Here is a 20384-nt window from a genome sequence, read left to right as displayed (position 1 = left end):
CATGGTTCCAAGTATATGAAGGATATTGAGAAATACAATGAATAATAGTTTATCTAGAAATTTTGCAGGTGATCCTGCAAAGAGCTTTTTTTTTGTACTTTTGAGCTTTTATTGAAATCTCTGGATAAAAGTAATTCTGAAAGGGTCTGCATGGGATAGTTTAATTATACAATAGATAGCTTCACCAACATACAAAGCATGAGAAATTAGTACAAAAATTGTGGTAAGAGTGGCAGATTACAAATGTTTTAGGACAGAGAACCAGGTGTTAGAGATAAAGCTGAATTGATGAGGGGACTACAGCCATGATCAATCTTGCATTTTTGGCAGTGATAAGACTTTAATATCTTAAACCAGGATTTTTGTAATTTGAAACTTTCTTTATAAAAGATTACTCTGGTAAATGTAAAGAATGAAACAATGGACTGGGAGTGTAATTGGAAGGCTGTCACAGTAATCTAAATGACGTAATGGGGATTAAAAGTAAGACCTGAGTAACTAAGATAGAGATAAGGTGACATATTTGAACTTTTTAGGCTGTGGTGTTGACAGAATTGGTGATTGAATGGATGTTGTGATAAGGCAAAAGAAAAAAAAAAAAACAAGGATGATTCTAGAGATTTTAATTTGATCCTACTAGGTGGCTTTAAATTGGTCTATCAGAGTAGAGACTTTGCTTATGAGACCTTAAGCAGTCTGTGGGACAAATAGATGATTTCTGTTTCAAAGATGGTAAATTTGAGTATTCTGAGACTTAGAACTGTTGACAGCAGTAGCATGCTTAACCTATGGGTTTGATGCTCAGAATACTGAACTGAGTTAAATACACAAGTGGAATAGGTAGAGGTTATCCACCTATTGTCACTAGATGAATCGTAGACTATTTGAACTTACTTTCAGAGTGAATGAGGAGAAAGAACAGGAGTTGGGAAAGTATAACTTATTAAGGAACTGGCACAAAAATAGAAGTTTTCAAAGAATACTGATAATTGATAGGGTGCAAGAGGGCATAAAGGATGAAGACCAGGAGGATTTGATGTCATAGATTCAAAGATAGAACAAATAGATTAAAACTGTGGCATGTTCTCTTGAAAATGGAAGTCTCTGTTTCAGTGGAGAATGGAGAGGGAAGTGAAAGAAGTCAGTAATGCTACAAGTAATAATATTAAGGAAAGTTTTTAAAATACAAAACTTTCAAACTCAATTATATGTTGGCAAAAACAAATACTACAATGGATAAGGATTTCTAAACGCCAAAGAGAATTTTTTTGTTGTGTTTTGTTTTTGCTGTTTTGTTAGCCTATATTAATTTTTTTTTTTTTGGGTCCGGTCGTGGGGCCTGAACTCTGGGCCTGGGTGCTGTCCCTCAGCTCTTCAGCTCAAGGCTAGCACTCTACCACTTGAGCCACAGCACCACTTCCGGCTTTTTTCTTTTTGCTTATGTGGTGCTGAGGAATCAAACCCAGGGCCTCGAGCATGCAAGGCAAGTGCTCTACCACTGAGCCACCTTCCCAGCCCCAGCCTATATTAATTTTACAAGTATGTTTCCTTAGGATATTTCCCACTGTGTATATTATATACTTTGATCAAATTTCCCTTTCTGTTTCTCATTTTTCCCATCTCTACAATCTTTTATACTTATTAATGGGCTTCCTTATGCTATTTTCATATACATATGTGTATATGATGTATTTTATCACCTTTATTCTTTATTTACCCTCCTCTCATTGGTTCTCACCCAGTAGTCCTTTCAGCACGATTAAGTATTAGAAGTTCTTGTAGGTCACTTTTGACTGGGCCTACAGTTTTCAGAAGATCAATTACCGCTTACATATAAAAGCCATGCTATCAAACTATAAAAAGATACTTTTGATAGTGCTAGATCTATAGAAAATTCTGTAGTCATAGCAAATAGCCTAAATAGAAATAATTCGTTTCATCTGTTTGTTTTTATTTTCATTTTTATTTTATCGAAGTTATAAATATTTCACTTTTTTAACAGTCAGATCGTTTCCACAAAACTTACAGAGCAACAGGGCATCTCTCACTGTCTTACTTTCAACTCTTTTTGCCAATTTTTATTTACTACTGGCTTATATTTCTATTTACACTTTTTTGTTGTGAATATTATCTAATGACATTATTATGATACATAATAAATGTTACTTTTCAATTTTTTCTCTTTTGTTTTTGAAAGTGCACATGTATTTTTAATCCAGTGGCTGAATGTACTGTGGCCTTCCTCTTCAACTTTCCAGCCTCTAAACCTGTGAACAATAAATTACTTTTGTTTACATATTATTTAAATATATTATGTCAGTAGTATGAGTCAACTAAAGAATGGGCTTTGTCTCTCTTTTTTATTTTTTGTTTGTCACAACTTCTGTGATTGTGTGTGTGTGTGTGTGTGTGTGTGTGTGTGTGTGTATGAGTGCACACGCATGTGTGCTGGTCTTAGGGCTTGTATTCAGGGCTTATGTGATGTCCCGAACTAAGCTTTTGTGCTCAAGATTAGCCACAGCTCCATTGCTCCACACGTGTGTGTGTGGGGGGGGGGGGGTGTTAATTGGGGAAAAAGAATGTCATAGACTTTCTTTACTTGGCTGGCTGTGAACCATGACCTCAGTTATTCTTCTGAGCCACTAGCACCCAGAAATATTATTAAATACTTTCTTGTCTATGTTGTTATCATTTTAAATGCACTAATTTATTGACCTCTAGAACCAGAAGTCAATGAATTAATTTCCAGCGAATTTCAGTTTCTAATGAGAAAGAAATTGAGTATGTGTCAGTTCCTGCTTATTTTTATGCTATCTCTTTCATGGCTCTGCAGGCTTTCAGAATCCCCTTTTAGTCAGAAGTATCTAAAATTTAGTGATCTCATTTTGTTATATGAATACTCTTCTAGTATAGTATATTGGAGTTGTGACAAACCATTTCTACCTGGAAATGTAAATCTTTCACCTTATGAATCTTTTTCTTGGTCTGCTTTTTAAATCCCATCTCATCTTTTGTTTTCTCTATTGCCTAATTCCATTACATAGAATTTAAACTTACCCTTTACTAATTAACTCTCTAGTTGCATTACATATTTTTCTCTTCATTTGTTTCTTTACATCGTGTGTATGTGTGTGTTTGTGAGAGAGAGAGAGACAGAATGAGAGAGAGAGAGAAAGAGAGGGAGAATAGAATATCCATGTGCATAGATGTGTGTACATGATCCTCTTTCTTTGGCACTTGAACCCAATAAGTGATTTGTAGTTAAGTTATAGGACTCTTCATGTTAGACTAGAGTGTGCCCTCTGGGGGAAGAGCCATGTGCACATTGATTTTGCTATTTGATTGTCCTCTGTCTCATTCTCCAGTCCCTTGAAACAGTGTTATGTTTGGTGTTGCTTTTGGATTTTGATTTTGTTTATTCCTAGAGTTTATAATTACCTTCAGGAGGGCTAGTCAGGCACAGCTAACTTTAGAATGATTTTCTTGGCAACTTTTTATTATTGTATTCAAGAAAATTTAATTCAAGACGTTTACAAGTAGAGAGTACTCTACTTGTTACCAATTTCAGAGAATATACACAGTTTTTATATTTTACAGTCAACTCTTACTAGAAAAAATTTAAATTTTTATACAAATAGTTTATTTTTCCCTTGTCTATAGGTAAAGAAGAGAACAGACAAAATTAACTATTGCTAGTTACTTTATATTATTATTTTGAGGAAATTTGTTTGTTAAACTTAATTATGCTAAGTAAAGATTGATTCAGTAAATATATTCAGCTAAAAAAATACATTGGCAGGAGAACTTTTGATCTATAGTTTAAGAAGCAATCATTAACCAAACAAAAGTTAGCATTTTTCAATTCCATGTTTTGTGATTTTATTTAAATTGGAAATTTAGGATCACTTGATATTTTAGCTTGTGTTTAAAGAATCACCACTTGGAGTTCATTCTTTTATGTAAGCAAGCAATTTACTGAATTATAATTAGCACAGTAATGTTTAGGAAATTTTTTTCTTCTAATATCAGTGTAATAATACCTTCAAACCAATCATGCTGTTCTACTGAATTAGTGGAAATTATGGCTTCTTTTTAGTGGAGCAGGGACAGGAAGATGTTGGCCTTCATATCTGACATTTCCAAATGGAAAGTAACCAAAATTTTATAGTTATGTTAAAAAACAGATTTTACTGTTGTTAATTTCCTAGAAAAAGTTGTAAGACAGTTGATTAATTACTAATAAATAGTACAAACTTGCTCAAATTCAGAAAGAAATGCCCCTTGTAATTACATACTATGTGCTATTCAATTGTATTTCCTAGGAGTCCCACAGTACAGCATTTTTTCACATTGTAACTTTTGTCTGGTGTTTGCTTGCTCACTGTTTCTGTGAGCAACAGAAGCTATGCAACACAAACAGTGATTCTGTCCCAGTGCGATATTTCACTGTGTTAGCCCTCTGGAACGCTACTATGTTAAAGTAATCAACCATTTTAAAAAGCAAATCAAGTTCTGAATAGGTAAACCAGGGTTTTGTGTCTCTTTAGGGACTATTTTCTTTTTTAATTTTAATTTATTGTAAACATGCTGTACAGAAGGTTACAGTTACATGAGTGAGGTAATGCTCATTGTTACCCCTTCCCTTGTTGTTCTCCCACTATCCCTTCCCTCCCCATCCCACACTCCTCTCCATCCTCCCCCACCCCCCACCCTAAGTTGTAAAGTTCGTTTCCAATATACTGTCCTGTGGGTATCCTTGTTGTAATGGGTCATCCTGTGTCCTTGTTTCAGCGTTTTGTTATTCCCCTTCCCCTCCCCAGATTAGTCAAATGTATATACAAGATGCAGGGTGCAGTGACAACAGGGGATATACCATAGAAAGAAGAACATACAAAGGAAACAAAAAAATTCACATAGTACATTTACAACAATAACAACAAAGACAGACCTCTTGTGTCCATTATCTTTGTATTCATTTCACTTAGCTTTTGAGCTTTTCAGCTCATCTGATAAGATTATCCTATATGTATACTAATTATTGCAAATAAGGGAAACCAGGGACCTAAATTTCTTTGGGACTGGCTTACTTCACTTAATATGATTTTTTCCAAGTCTTTCCATTTCCTAATCGGGTGGTGTCGTTCTTTCTGATGGAAGCATAGAATTCCATTGTGTGTGTGTGTGTGTGTGTGTGTGTGTGTGTGTGTATCACATATTCTTAATCCACTCATCTACTGTGGGGCATCTGAGTTGGTTCCATATCTTAGCTATAGTGAATAATGCTGCAATAAACATTGTGCTGGTAGCTTTATTATAGCCTTGTTTGTTTTCTTTTGGGTAAATGCCCAAAAGTGGGATTGCTAGGATATAGGGTCACTATTTTATTTAGTGTATTTGTAAAACTCTTTATGGACAGACCTTAGATATTGTTCACAAATCTCCACTAGGATTCCTCATTATTTTGAGCACAGAGGTTACAATTGCTCTTGTTTGGGAGCCATTAGAGGTATATGTCAATATCCAGGCTGTAAAGCAATGATTTCTAAGGTTTATATAAAATGTACAATTGTATTGATATGAACACTGGCTACAGTCTTAGCCCCAATTATGGATTTTTTATAATTATTACCAACTATAACATAGAAAGGGTAATTTAAGCAGTGGGAAACTTAACCAAAGGAAATTAAAATAACTATTGATTAGATGATGTTATGATAGTAATATGAAACATCTTCCACAGTCTCATGTATTCGGAACTATCTTGTTAGCTAAAGGATTTTTGAGAAGTGATTGGATTCTGAGGATCCAATTTGATCATTGTACATTATCAATTACCTTCATTAAAATATAAGTTTTTGTTGATCACTCTGATCTCTGATGCCTAGCATAAAGTCCATGTTCAAAAGTTCTGATTAATGAATGCATGAATATATTCTTTTTCACCATGTAAAATGGAAATACAAATACAAGTAATATGTACCCTTGTTTCTTTCCTGCCTTTACCCTACTGCCAAAAAAAAACAATAGGGGCTGGGAAGGTGGCTCAGTGATAGAGTGCTTGCCTTGCATGCCTGAGGCCCTGGGTTCGATTCCTCAGCACCACATAAGCAAAAAGAAAAAAGCCGGAAGTGGCACTGTGGCTCAAGTGGTAGAGCGCTAGCCTTGAGCTGAAGAGCTGAGGGACAGCTCCCAGGCCCAGAGTTCAGGACCCATGACCGGACCCCCCCCCCCCCCAAAAAAAGAAAAAAACAATAGAACATACTGTAACACTGTACTTCTCACAAGACCATGAAAGTTAACTGAGTCAATTGTGAATGGCTATTAAGTCAGAGAGATGAACAGTAATTTTTATTTTAACATTTGAAATTTAAGGTCTATGTAAGATATCCTGGTTGCATTAAAATAGATTAATATGTATATAAAATTTGAGCTTAAAGTAGACTCTACCTAGAGATAGATTGGATAGTCTTCAAATATATGGATAGTCTTCAAGTATATGGAATAACAAAAGCTCTGAATGTGAATACTTCTATAAAACTCTATAGAGTAAAATGAGAAGTGGGTGAAGTAATAATTCAAGAAAGTTTTACTAGGGCGGGGGGGAGGGGGGAGGCTGGGAAGGGATGTGAAGGGTAAACAAAGGAGGAGGCTACAATGCTTGATAAGAAATGTACTCATTATCTTGCCCATATAATTTTAACCCCTCTGTACAATATGTTCACAATAAAAAATAAAAATAAAAAATAAAAAAAGAAAGTTTTACTATGTACCATCTGAGTAGAAAATGGAAAAACACACTGAGAAGGTATTACAGAATATGTATGATGATGTTTGAAAGTGCTGAAGAACACAATAAATATTTCTTTAATAGAATGTATTGCTGCTAAATAATACAAGAGAAATAGTGCCAGGCAAATAATACCTAACACCTACCCTTCTTCCCACATCCAGTATTAGTATTCTATTGATAGAATAGAGTTATACAGCTATGTAATTATTTTTATTATAGTTCAATGATTTTATAGATGTAATATTAAAGAGTATTATTACTAATCATTGCATTTCATTATTCTTATATGTGAAATCAGTAATAACTGTTTCTTTCAGAATTGCATAACTACAATTAAAGCTGTATTATACTATTTAAAGTGTCTCCTAGTAAAGAATTAAGTGTGTTTGTTTGTTTGTTTCTGGCAGTATTGGAGTTTGAACACAGAACCATGTGTTTGCTAGATTAGAGCAAACTTGTTTAGGACAGTTCTAGCAAGTTTTTCTTCCCAGGGTGGCAGGTAGATCTCACTCAGTCTAGCTAGATTTCCACTCATAAGCCACTAGTGCCAGGATTATTTTTAAATCCTATCTTTATGACAAAGTAATTTATAGTGAGAAATTAATCTCTAAATGAAAGGTAGAATACCAGGTTATCAAAACTCTATTTTTAAACATTACCAAAATTTTTATATTTCTCAGCGATATATCATTTATTCTAATTTATCATTTGTGTTAATAGAATTTAGAATTACATATCTTCATGTATAACTCCTTTTCTTGTGTGCAGAGTGATATAAAATAAAGTTTTAGAGGAGGAGGCAACAATGCTTGATAAGAAATGTACTCATTATCTTGCCCATGTAATTGTAACCCCTCTGTATGGTATTTTCACAATAAAAAAATAATAATAACAGCAAAAAAATAAAGTTTTAGCAAACAGATGGTGTAGATTGCCTAATGGTATTTATATTGTTTTCATTACTGTGTGGAAGTAAGTGTGATTTATCAGTTATATAGTTTATTTTTAGGTTGTTTGTTCATTGATGATAAACATTAGTAGAAAAATTGGAAGTAGCTCCCTTTTTGTTCACTCTACTTGAATCTTGTATTTTTTCTCAAAAAATAAACTATATATCTTTAAAACTGGACTTCTTAATCTTTATATTATTCCTAAATTAATCGTGTTTTCCTGTTGTTTTAGTTCAGACTTGGTTCCTTCAACTTAGAGAAAGTTGCAAACACAGCTGAAGTCATTAGAGAAATTGTTTGTTACTGCTTGGACACCATTGCAGAAAACCAAGCCAAAAATGAGCACCTGCAGAAAGAAAATGAAAGGCTTCTGAGAGATTGGAATGATATTCAAGGACGGTATGTACATAGTGTTCTTGCATTAAAAGAACAGTGGGCTTTTTCATATTATTGAAGGTTTGTGATTCATAGGTTTACGTATGTAGAATAGCCTATAATTAAAACAAAACCTTTCATTAATTATACAAGTAATTATAGTATTTGATAGGAAGAAACATATAGGTAAATAAGGAGTAATTGAACTCTGAGCATTAGAAGCCTGTATTGTAATGTTAGTTACTAATGTTTAGTAATATAGTTATAGGTATAGCTTAGTAGTATGGTATGTTAAGCATGCTCAAGGCCCTGGACTTCATCCTTATTACCTCTTAAAATAGTTAGTAGATATTTATAAGACTAATACTGAATAAAAATACTTGATAAATGAGCACAATTGATTCTTTACTTGGAATCAAAGAATAGTAACTATTTTAAATGATATCTGCTTTGGCTTTTACTAGAGACTTCTTTTTTCCTGGCTGAAAAGTCCTATGTTAGGTATTTTTGATACATGACACCAAATTATGGCTTCTGAATAAGACATGTAGGAGTATTTTATTTTCCTAGGTTTGTCTCTTAGTTTTTAAATGATGGAAAATAAAGTTGCATATTTTCTCTGTTATGAACTTTCTCACCTATATCGTAACCTATGTCTTTTATGTAACTTGTATTGTGCTGTACAAAGGATATTTTATGGGAAGAAAATGTTTTATGAGCCCTTATATACCTATAGAGACATAGATGAAAAGCATATCTTGTTTGTGTGTTACTTGAAATAATTGTGTGATGTATTTGTAGTAATAATACATAGATTTCTTATCTCACATCCAAGTTGATTGTTCTTGAACACAAGAATCTGTACCATGAAATCTTTTTCGGGCAAGCATTATTATTCTACAAAACTATTTATAAGTATACAGGTAGTACAAGAAACAATGAGTTTTACAACTGTCTATGAATGTGTATGGAAAATTATTTAAAAATTAATTTTTCTGTATATTTAATTCTAAACAGAAAAATTTTCACACATAAAAACATAATTAGATTCAACTGTTATTTATTGCATTAAGAAAATATTTGTTGCATTCATTTTTAATTGTAAATTAATTTTTATCACCCATTATCAAATAAATATGTAATATAGTCTGATACAATGTTGATATATTAGTAAGCCATATAAGAAAATAATTGAAATTTTCTTTTGCCTTCTGTTTAATTCATTTAGTATGAATCAGTATTAAGTGTCAGTGTTACAAAGCATTTCATGGATTTGTATTGTAGTTTAGGTTTCTTTTTTTTATTTCTATATGAAATCAAATTAAAGGTGATGCACTGTGTTCATGATAAGCCATTATGTTTTTATATTTAAAACTCAAAATACTCTCACAATGACAGGAAATTTGATCCATAAATTGCCCACAAAAATGCAGACTGGATACTTGGTACTTGAACAAATTGCTTTAAAATGTGTGCCAGAGGTTGAAAGAAATATTATCTCATCAGTATTCAGCACCATTCCCATTGAATTGAAAGCAGCAGGGTACGAAGATGAGGTCTTAGAGACAATTGCACCCTGTGCTATGAAACTGTGTGTGTGAGGGATACAAATATTATGTGGAGCACAGATGTTTGATTTGCTCTTCCTGAACTCTCCTGAAAATGCCTTTGTCTTACTGTAGCAAATGATTTCATGTTTGTTAAAAAGCACAGCCATGTGTCCTGTCACCATTTTGATTATTCTTGTTCAGGTGTCTTCTTTTTTTATGGTATTCTTGTTCACATTGGGTCAGATAGATACCTTCTTTGGAAACTGACAATATGCCACTGGGTGAACTGATAAACTGAGAGGAAAAGTACCCTGTAGAAAATTCTAGGGTTTTTTTTGGATAGCAGATTGAAGATTAATAGCCTTATCTAGTTCCTAAATTTGGTTTGCTTCCCTTTGAGAGGAACAAGTGGTTCTTTTAAAAGCTGTAAAGGGAAGACATTGATCAAGATGCACTGTACTCACAGACTAATGTATTGAATTGAAATATCTTTGTATAACTACTTAAACATAGTAAAAATAAATAATATGAGACCCATTAAAAAAAGAGCTGTAAATACACCTGGACATGGCCATCCACAGAGCACTTTCTAAAATCTTAATACTTTGGCAAGTCAGATTTTTATCTCCAACATCCAAATCTATGGCTTATCTTTAGAGAGCTTAGAAATAATAGTACACTGTTAGGTAACTGGGTAGAGAAACATTCAAATGTGTAACCTAATGTTAGGCCTAGCTATGTTTGGGTTTTCACAGCAGGCTCTAATTATGACAGTGTCCATCCAACATACAATCATTTCTTCCTTACCACTACTCCAGACTGCATGTGAAAAAGAGGGATTGAAGAAGGGAAAAGGGACACAAAGAAAAGGAAGGGATTTCTCTAGCAGCTATTCTAGATGGATTTGAATATATGTGATTCTACAATAGGATATATTTTGAGCAAAATCGATTAGGTACATGAGTTTATTAACATGAAAAGTATTTATGCTACAGTAAGAGAAGACATTCATTAGCAAAAATGTAAATTCTATCTCATTTTTGCAAATATTTGTTTAGAGAATATATATGGACAAGGGAAAAATGTTACTAGGTATAGATATCTAAAAGGAAAACTTAAGTGTTAATAGTATATAGTGGAATTATACATAAAACGTTCCATTTTGGATGATATTTTTCACATGTTCCTATGTTAAAAGTATAGTACTATTATGATCAAATCCAAATATCATCCTATTTTTATTTGGGGAGCATTATAAAGAAAAGAGGCTCAAGTGAGGAAAGATGTGTTACAACATGAATATAGAGAGCAATAAATGTATTGCTACTGCCTTATAGCTACTATGGAAAATTGTGATCTCTGCTCAGATTTCAACCAGTAGTGTCAGATGATTTAAGTTTAAATTAAGGATGACGTATTAGAAAATATTGATATGAATCATCAGCTTATAAGCTATATTTATTTCATGATGTTTCTACTTAATTTCAAATGAAAAACCCTCAAGTTTCATGTTACTGAATGGATCTTTTATTGAATTCAGACCTCAATTTAGAATTCCTCTGGCTTTATTCTAATAATAGTAATTAAATCCATAACAGGAGGCATTTTAGTGAATTGAATTGACACTTATGGAATCATTAGAAGACCTTGAGTGCTCTTTTACTTTTTTCTTCTGCCTTCAAGATAGGATCACGTTATCTCCAGATAAATTCAATATGATGTTTAAAGAATATATTTATATCTCTGTGGTAGCCTAGCTAATATTGAAGAATAGTCTCAATGAGAAAATTTATACTTTAGTCTATTGGTAATAAATGTTTCACGTTCTTGTTGAAGGTCATTCCTCTTATTCTTTCAGCAGAAAGCATGAGGGGCAGCTGTTTACCATCTTCTTCAAGAATTAAGCCTTAGTAATAAATCTTTACCACTGATTTCTTTTCTATGTCTTTAGCATTCCTTGTCTTTTGTACTTCTTTGGCTTTACAACCTTGATTGGGATTTAAATGTTTCCAGAACTGATTACTAATACAATGATTTCTACAGTGTTTCACTAGCAAATGTCCACATTTATTGTTTTATTTTATTTATTCTGTTTTATTTATTATTTTATTTGAATGTTATTTCTGCATGAAATATTTCACTTGCTCATGTTTTTCTTACTGTTTTAACATATTATTCCCTAGACATTTTGGTAACTAAAAATGTTATTTTTAATATTCTGTTTTTTCTATATTTTTCTTTTCATCCTTTCAGTTTTTTTAAAATTGCTCTGTGTTAGTCCAAGGCATTAGATATCTCAGTGTTAATGTTATAAATTAAAGTTACTATCATTGGTCTATTTTGATAGTCAGCATTGAAAGCATTACACTTTTCTTGTCTGTTGCTCTTTATGTTTTCATCTAGTTTGATCTTAGGCATTATCTAAGACTTGGGCTTAGATGTAGTTCTTGGATTAGTTGTTTTCTGTTCTAATGGTATATGGGCTGACTTTTACTGTCCCTAGACTTAGCAGTGAATCCCATATCTCTTCTCTATTAATAATCTCACCTAGTAATTTCTGCTCAATTCTTAAGACAGAAGTTTACCAAGAGGCAGGTAATGTGTAAAGCTTAGTAATATAGAAGGCATAGTAAGCTCATACTTCTATAGAAGAGGAATACTGCCATGTATCTCTTGAAAAGTATTGAAAGTAATAAGTAAAAGTAGATGCATGTCCTGCAACTGTTCATCTCAACATTTCTGAAAAGTCTTATTCAGCATGATGGCAAAAAGTTTGGTTGCAAAAAAATTGCAAATATCAAGATGCTTAGCTACCAACCATTCATTTTATTTAATTATTTTTTTCTTATCAGAGAAGTGATGCCACAAATACTTTGGATGCCAGTTATTTATATTATAATATTTTAATGAAAATTATGGCTATTTCATTATAATAACTAAAATTAAGGTGTATATACATATTAAGTTTAATGAAGTTTTTGAGTTGACAAATGTACATAATGTTTTGGGCAAACATTTGGAAATAAATTATATGGAATTAAATTGTCTAATTGGTGGCAATTTCTAAAATCCTATTTAAGACATATATAAGATTTTTTTAATCATTTTTATTTTTATTATTACATAGAAGTTATTTTAGTTATATGTGTGTTGTATTCACATTAAATGTTTGTTATTGTGTTGCATTAGAAAAAATGTGAATGTTAGCTATACAATATCATATAATAATTACACTATATTTATATATAATATCACATCTGAAATGCAGCATCATTCTTTTGCTTAAAATAAGCTGTCAACATTGGTAGCACCTCTTTAATTTTGACCCTATTTTTCCTCATATTTCTTTTTTAAAAGCTTGATGAAAAGAATACTGATATAGATATACACATATTATTTGCAACAAAAACTCAAAAGCCAAGGTAGATGGGCAGGTTTGTGCACATGCGTGCGCACGTGTGTGTGTGTGTGTGTGTGTGTGTGTGTGTGCGCGCGCGTGTGCGCACGCGCGCGCACACGAGCGCTGGTATTAGGGCTTGAATTAGGGTCTGTATGCTCTCCCTTAGCTTTTGCAGTTAAGGCTAGTGCTCTGACACTCGATCCACAGCTCTACTTCTGGCTTTTTTTGGTTAATTGGATATGAGTCTTACCAACTTTTCTGTCTGGGCTTGCATTGAACAGCAATCTTCAGATCTCAGCCTCTTGAGTGGCTAGGATTACAGGTGTGAGCCCCTGGCACCTGGCTATGATTAGTAGCTTTTAAATAGTGAAAAATCCATAAGTAGTCATGCAGTATAATGATGTTTCTGCTAATACAGTTTCTGTTAATAAGATGATGGCGCTCATACATTTCTATCTCTATAATATTGTGGCTTTCCTAGCATCTTAGTTAGTGCAATGCATTACTCACATGTTTTAGTGATGCCAGTGTAAAACACATCGACTATACTGCCAGTTGTTTAATTTACAGTATATACAACTGGGTATACCCACAACAAAGCTGATATTAATAATATTATTGGTTTGTATATGTATGATGCTTTTTATGTTTTTATTGTGAAAATACTGTATAGAGGGGGTACCTCTATACAGTTACCTGAGCAAGGTAATGAGTACATTTCTTATCATCATGATTTTAAAGTGAGTATTTTCCACTCATTGAGAAAGGGAAGATTTCTGTAAGGCAGTATGCTATGTTGCACCAACTATAGCCTCATTGATCTCATGTGTACTGTATCTCAGTTGCATAAAGAGGTAAAATTGAATGATTGAGCTATACCATCTATAAGTGTATTCTAAAGGGTTTGTACAATGTAAAATTTTCTAATAGTGAAATTTTAGGATGTACCTTATTCATTAAATAAGGCATTTACTTCTTTATACTGTACATTTTAGGGGCTATTGCTATAACTCAGTAGTAGACCATTTGCCGAGCATACATAAGCCCTAGGTTTGATCCTCAGCACTGCAAAAGAAAAAAAAAAAAGATATTCCTGTTAGTGTTTTTTTATTCACCCATTCTGCCATTCTTCAGTGAAAGCTATTGGCAGTTGGGGTGGCAGCTCAAATGGCATGACCCTGAAACCCCACTGTCATAGCACTAACTGGCCTGAGGCCACATGATTCAAACTACTGGCCAGAATGATCGATTAATTTAAGGACTAGCAGTCAAAATAAAAAGCTTGATCCAGTGTCCTGCACCTGGGCCCATATGACCCCTAGTATGAGGCTCCACAGTTAAGTATCAAACCAAAGCATTAATTTAGCATGAGCTTCAGTTTGGAAGAGTTAAATGTAGTAGGCATCCTGAGAAAAGTGGCTCTGAACATAGATATGCCTGAGTATTCCAAAAGGCTCAACATGCCCACAGCCTAAGAAGGCAAAAGGTTTTGCTAAAGAACTCAAGTTGGCTATCCATTTTGTTAGAACCACTGATGCTCATAAGAATATGCAGAAACAGCAAAAAGCCAATCATCAACCAAGGAGTAGAACTTCAACATCTTTGAAAGTCTTTACACATTCTAAGCCAAATGCCTGACTTTTCAGCATCACAGAAAAAGTTGTCAAGAACAGGAAGTAAAAATAATAGCATTGACAGAGATGTATAATTAACCAGCATTACAAATGGAAAAAAATGTGTTTATTAACTCACCCACTTTATTCACGTATCCAGTAAATACCTACTGAACATTTGTCAGATGCTAATATGTTACTGGGCATTGAGGATAAAACAGCCAGAAAAAACACACATGCTCTCACTGCTCTTATGAAGTTTACAGCCTTAACAGAAGCTCTGCTATAAAAAATTTCTCTCATTGCTTCCAGAAATATACTGACATATGTTCTTTTGCATCCTGTGAAAAGTTTTTACATCTCTAAATAAGTAGATTGTAGAAAGATTTGGCTTTTTGTGAAAAGTATCACATGTCAACATTCTCCTTACTATTTCTCTGAAATTTATATTTGTGTAAATATATATGTAGGATAAAAATACTAATACACGTACAGAAAGAACAACAGGGGTATAAATTGGCAGAGTGATAAAGAGAAAAAGAGGCAGAGCATAACTACATTTAAAAGAATATTTTAGAAGAAATAATTTGTATTTTAATCTGTAAATCTGATGACACTGATCAAGATGCTTTGTATTCATAATCTCACATGTTGAATTGAAACCACTTGTACAACTACTTAAAGATAATTATTTTAAAAATAAAATAAGTACAATTCCTTGTTAGTTCATGTAAGTATTGTAGGAAGGATTAAAATAATATAAAATCCTGTAAATGGCTTTGATATCTAAAACTGAAGATATATATTGTTTCATATTTCCTATTTTATTATTATCAGCTAGGAAATATCAAATACTTTTATTCATTATCTTTGTGTGCATGTGTTTGTATGTGTGTATATTTGCATGCACAGCAGAATTACAAAATATATCTCATTTATGTTGTGTGGCAGTTCATATGGTCTAGTGGGAAAATCAAACAGCTATACTGCTTTATTATAAACAAAAACATGATGTGTCACAATACTATTAAGAAAGTACTGAGGAAGAAAGGTTATATTTTCTATTTGAAATTATTTACATGAAAAAAATATTTTGGGAGTCGAGATTCAGCTCAGTGGGAAAAAAAGCTTAAAAAAATCCCCTAAAGCATTCTTTTATAAATAAATATATGCGAATAAAAATTTACATTTAGATATTTAGAAATTGTAAAACTTTATTTCTATCAGATTTTGATTTTATTATCCAAGTATGTAAATTTAAAATATTAAAATAATTGCCAATTTATCCTTGAAATGTTTAAATCAATGAAAACAAATATAAAACAGATTTTACTTGTATTTTTTCTTGAAAATCTTTTTTGAAATGTTCATGAGTATTAGACTGAATAAAATTAGTATTTGTGAAAAACTAATGACATGTTTGTTTGGTTAATTTTTTAGGTTTGAAAAGTGTGTGCGTGCCAAGGAAGCACTGGAGTCCGATCTTTATAAAAGGTTTATTCTTGTGTTGAATGAAAAGAAAACAAAGATCAGAAGCCTGCATAAGCTGTTAAGTAAATTTCAAGAATTGGAAAAAAACACTGAAGATAACAGGTATAACATTTCTAAGATTAGATGACAAATTCAAATAAATATAAACAGAATTTCACATAAACTTAATAAAAGTAAGGTAAAGATTGTTAGTAATGTGAAATCGCTTAGTAGTTTGGGTTAAGATATTCTGGCTGTTGGGCAAGGGAAATCACAAGGTAGAGAATTCTCAAAATGTTATCTTCATATATACCCACTGCTGCACCTAACTATCAGACTACCACGAGGGTGATCTAAATGGTATTTATTTAATTCTTAGATATCACTAAGGAAGAACTATGCTAGAAGACTCTCATTCAAGGCTGCAAAGTTGTATGCACATTTATGATTTGATGTCCAAATGGCTTACTTTAGGAATTATATGGTTAATGTTGAATTTCACAAAGCATTTATATTCTCTGATTAGAGTGTGCTCTCCCTCTCACTGTTCTTTCAAGTTTTTTTCTGTGTGTGTATATAGATGCTTGATTGGTAAGGAAAATTACCTAGGTCATAAGTGTTTGGCTTAGGTTTAGACAATTATAATCTGAAAGGAAGCACAGTTTTACTACTGAAAGAGTATAAAATGACAGATTGTTCTCGTTCAAATATTATATGGTGCTGAGTATATATAGCCATAGGCAAGTCCTTTAACTTTCCATGCTTCATTTTTGGGATAAGCAAATGAAATGAAGAACTGCTCTAGTATTGTTAAAACATTAAAAGCTCTGACATACATAGGTTATTTATTGGAATGATATTTTCATTAAAGAATAGAAAATTATAAAAATTGATTCAGGAAGCAATAACGTGCACATTCACATTGTCCTGGAAAAGAAACTTTTGCTTAACAGTTAATACACAATTAATATAAATTTTATCTAAATCAAATATCTTACTATTTTTTTTTATTAAAATCTCTTTCCAGGAACGGTTTATATGACTGTTTATTGATGAATTTGGTATTTGCCTAGGAGTGAACCAATGATTTACTAATTGTACTTTTCCCTTTTCTAGAGAAGCTACAACCTTCTCTGAAGTATCTGCTGACCAAGATGCAATTTATGATGAAAGCACAGATGAGGAAGGTGGAAACATGAGTGGCCCATCTGTACTGGATTCAGGTAAGAGACATTTATGTATTTGTTTGTTAATTTTCTCACTTGAACCTTTTACTCTTAATATATATATATATCAATAATTGTAAAGATATTGTACAGGGCTGGGAAGGTGGCTCAGTGGTACAGTGTTTGCCTTGCATGCATGAGGCTCTGGGTTTGATTCCTCAGCACCACATAAGCAGAAAAAGCCAGAAGTGGCGCTGTGGCTCAAGTGGTAGAGCACTAGCCTTGAGCTGAAGAGTTGAGGGACAGCGCCCAGGCCCAGAGTTCAAGCCCCATGACCAAAAAAAAAAAAACAAAAACATAAAAGATGCTGTAAAGAGGGGTTACAGTTATATAAGCAAGATAATGAGTCCATTTCCTAACAATGCTTGATAGGAAATGGACTCATTACCTTGCTCATGTAACTGTAACCCCTCTGTATAGTATCTTTACATTAAAAAATATATATTAAGAAAAAAACACCAATGAAAAATATTATCAAGCCTTTGCTTTTTGTAAAAATTGTCTTTAATTTTTATTCTAAAAATTCCAAATAGTGTTAAAAATATTATGTAAAATGTATCAATTCATTAGCAACAGCAAGGCAAATGCATGTGTGTACACATATATGCCAAGGTAAACTCATACTAAACAAAGATTCCTAAGCAGTGATGAAATACACCTTCTTGTTGACCAGTTTTTGAGAACTTATCTAGCTAAGGCTATAGGATAAGCATCATAATAGAGTAATCCAGCCCTGTTACAGATAACTTGAGCTTGTTCTGAAGTTGAAACTTTATCTCACTTTTCAGGAAAAAATTCCACCAAGGGTAGAGGAAAATAGAAGGAAAAATAACAGTTCAGTTTAAAATATTGCTGCCTTATTCAGTGAAACTCAAGTGCCGAGTACATGTTTACATCAATGGGCTATTTTTCTAGAATTTTCACATTTCCTAGGGAGAGTGTAAGCAGTATAAAATGAATATTCAGTTCATTCACTTAGCAAAGATATTTGAAAACCTATTAAGTTGTTAGGAATTTTTCTGGACAGTGGGGACAAAAATACAAAACCCATGTAATTATAGGATTTAAATTTCAGGATAACACATAACAAGATGAATTGAATATAACATATGAGTTGTGGTAAGTGATCAAGAGATAAAAAGAGATGATACAAACAAGTGATGATAAGAGATGATAGCAGTGGCAGGATGGTAATAGGATATGGATTGTCTATGATACAAGGAAAGGAATGGAATCAGAAGGTGACAGATCTATTTGGGAAAAAAGCCTAACAGGCAGAACAATATACTTATGTACAAAGCACCTAATATGTTCAAGCCAAAACTCAAAGGTGAATATGGGTAAAGTGGAAAGATCAATAATAAGAGAACTATGAGACTTTTATTTTAACAATATTAATCTGCTTTTGTGTTTAGAATAGAATGTAGGACTGCAAGTACACAAGAACATATAACAGCTATTTTGTGACTGAGTACCTGAATGGTAGTGAAAGTAGTGAGCAACAGGGTAGTTCATGATAGATTAGATAAGAAAGCTTATTTAGTGAGACTGTAGTCAAGAATAATTCTGTTTATTTTTATGCATTTATTGAGATCTAAGGGAAGATTACTGGGGTTTAAGAGAAATTGATCTGTAATAGTCTTATGAATAAAACTCTTCTTTTATTTTTTCCAAGGTCTTAAATTTTTCTCATGATTAAAATTAGAACAAGTAGTGATATATAGTCCAACCTAACTTGAGCTATTGTATAGTATACTAGGTAGCATGATAAACCTCAAAAAGGGAGAGAGATGAAGGTTATTGGTAGAACATCATTCTGATATTATGAGGAAGGTACTGCATTGCAAGTGTAGCACCACAGACAAAACATCACATAACAAAACAAAATAAAGTAAAACTGCAAAAACAAAATACAAAACAGAACAAACCCTGTAAAGCACTTATTAATAGTTCATTAGCTAAAAGAAGATCCTTAAGCATTCTGAAATTTGAATTTCACAGGCAATACCAACCCTCAACACATTTTGTATTTCTCTACTAATATTTATTTTCCTAAAGTCTTTTCTTTCACAATTTATATATAGATCATAGTGACATTTGTGACTTTGTTTCTTAAACTGTGGCTAGCTATTAAACCCTAGGCTTCATAAGGTTTTCATTTTGATTCAGATTAAGATTATAATAGATATAGTAGTTTTTATGGTCTCTATTTGTATCTCTGTCTCTGGTTTACAAGGAAGAATGAGTCATTTTTATACCTTATAGACTTTAAGAATGTTTGGATGCTGTGCCTCCATGCCACTATATGTGTATATATATACATGTATATTGCATATATATACATAGATATATATATCACTATATATATATATATATATTGTGATGAGAACTTGTTGATTTATTATACAAATTGTGAAACTTTGTATATAGCAAATTTTGTTTCTTTGAATCTAAATTAAAGGAACATCCTAGCTTAATTTGATTGATACTATAAATTCACCAAACTGTATAAAGAATTAGACACTATTAATATAGAAAGAGACCAATAGCTGTAGCATTTCACCCACTGCCTTTCATTTCCCCAACAGTGTCAATTTATCAATTGTCATTAAACAATTTATCATTATGGAATTTGAAAACATTGTTTCTTTACTCTTCATGCTGTAATAGCTTGCGAATTGTGTGTGAAATTTAATTTTAATATAAATAAACACTGCAAGATTTTAGCCATTGTATTTCTTAGCCATAACCTAATTAATACGCATGCAGATATTTAGTGGAAAAATTGAATTTTCTTAATTTGATCATTCATGTGAAACATTCTGAAGTTGTGCCTAATTGGCTCCCAGTTAGTTATGACATGCAGAATTATTTTAAAATCTTATTACAGTTTTTTTGCATTGTAATTATTTCTGTTAATAGAAATTGACATTATTTCTTATCATTACAGATAATTGAATTGGGCTTATTAAAATACAGATAAGAAATACATTTCTATAATATTATACCT

General features: G+C 32.4%; 1 protein-coding gene across 2 annotated transcripts in view; it reads left to right on the top strand.

Annotated features, from left to right (window-relative positions):
- Nucleotides 1-20384, top strand: part of Xrcc4 (X-ray repair cross complementing 4) — a 189237-nt gene that overhangs the window by 67603 nt on the left and 101250 nt on the right. For both annotated transcript variants that reach the window (XM_042691059.1, XM_042691060.1), the window contains exons 4-6: nucleotides 7973-8139; nucleotides 16119-16271; nucleotides 17265-17371. In XM_042691059.1, the coding sequence (XP_042546993.1) occupies nucleotides 7973-8139; nucleotides 16119-16271; nucleotides 17265-17371 (427 nt within the window). The remainder of the gene's footprint in view (nucleotides 1-7972; nucleotides 8140-16118; nucleotides 16272-17264; nucleotides 17372-20384) is intronic.

This window comes from Dipodomys spectabilis, unplaced genomic scaffold (assembly GCF_019054845.1).
Source record: "Dipodomys spectabilis isolate Male_0828 unplaced genomic scaffold, ASM1905484v1 ptg000140l, whole genome shotgun sequence".
In the NCBI taxonomy this organism is placed as follows: domain Eukaryota; kingdom Metazoa; phylum Chordata; class Mammalia; order Rodentia; family Heteromyidae; genus Dipodomys; species Dipodomys spectabilis.
The sequence above is the reverse complement of the archived record's forward strand: the minus strand, read 5'-3'. Positions and strand labels throughout refer to the sequence as shown.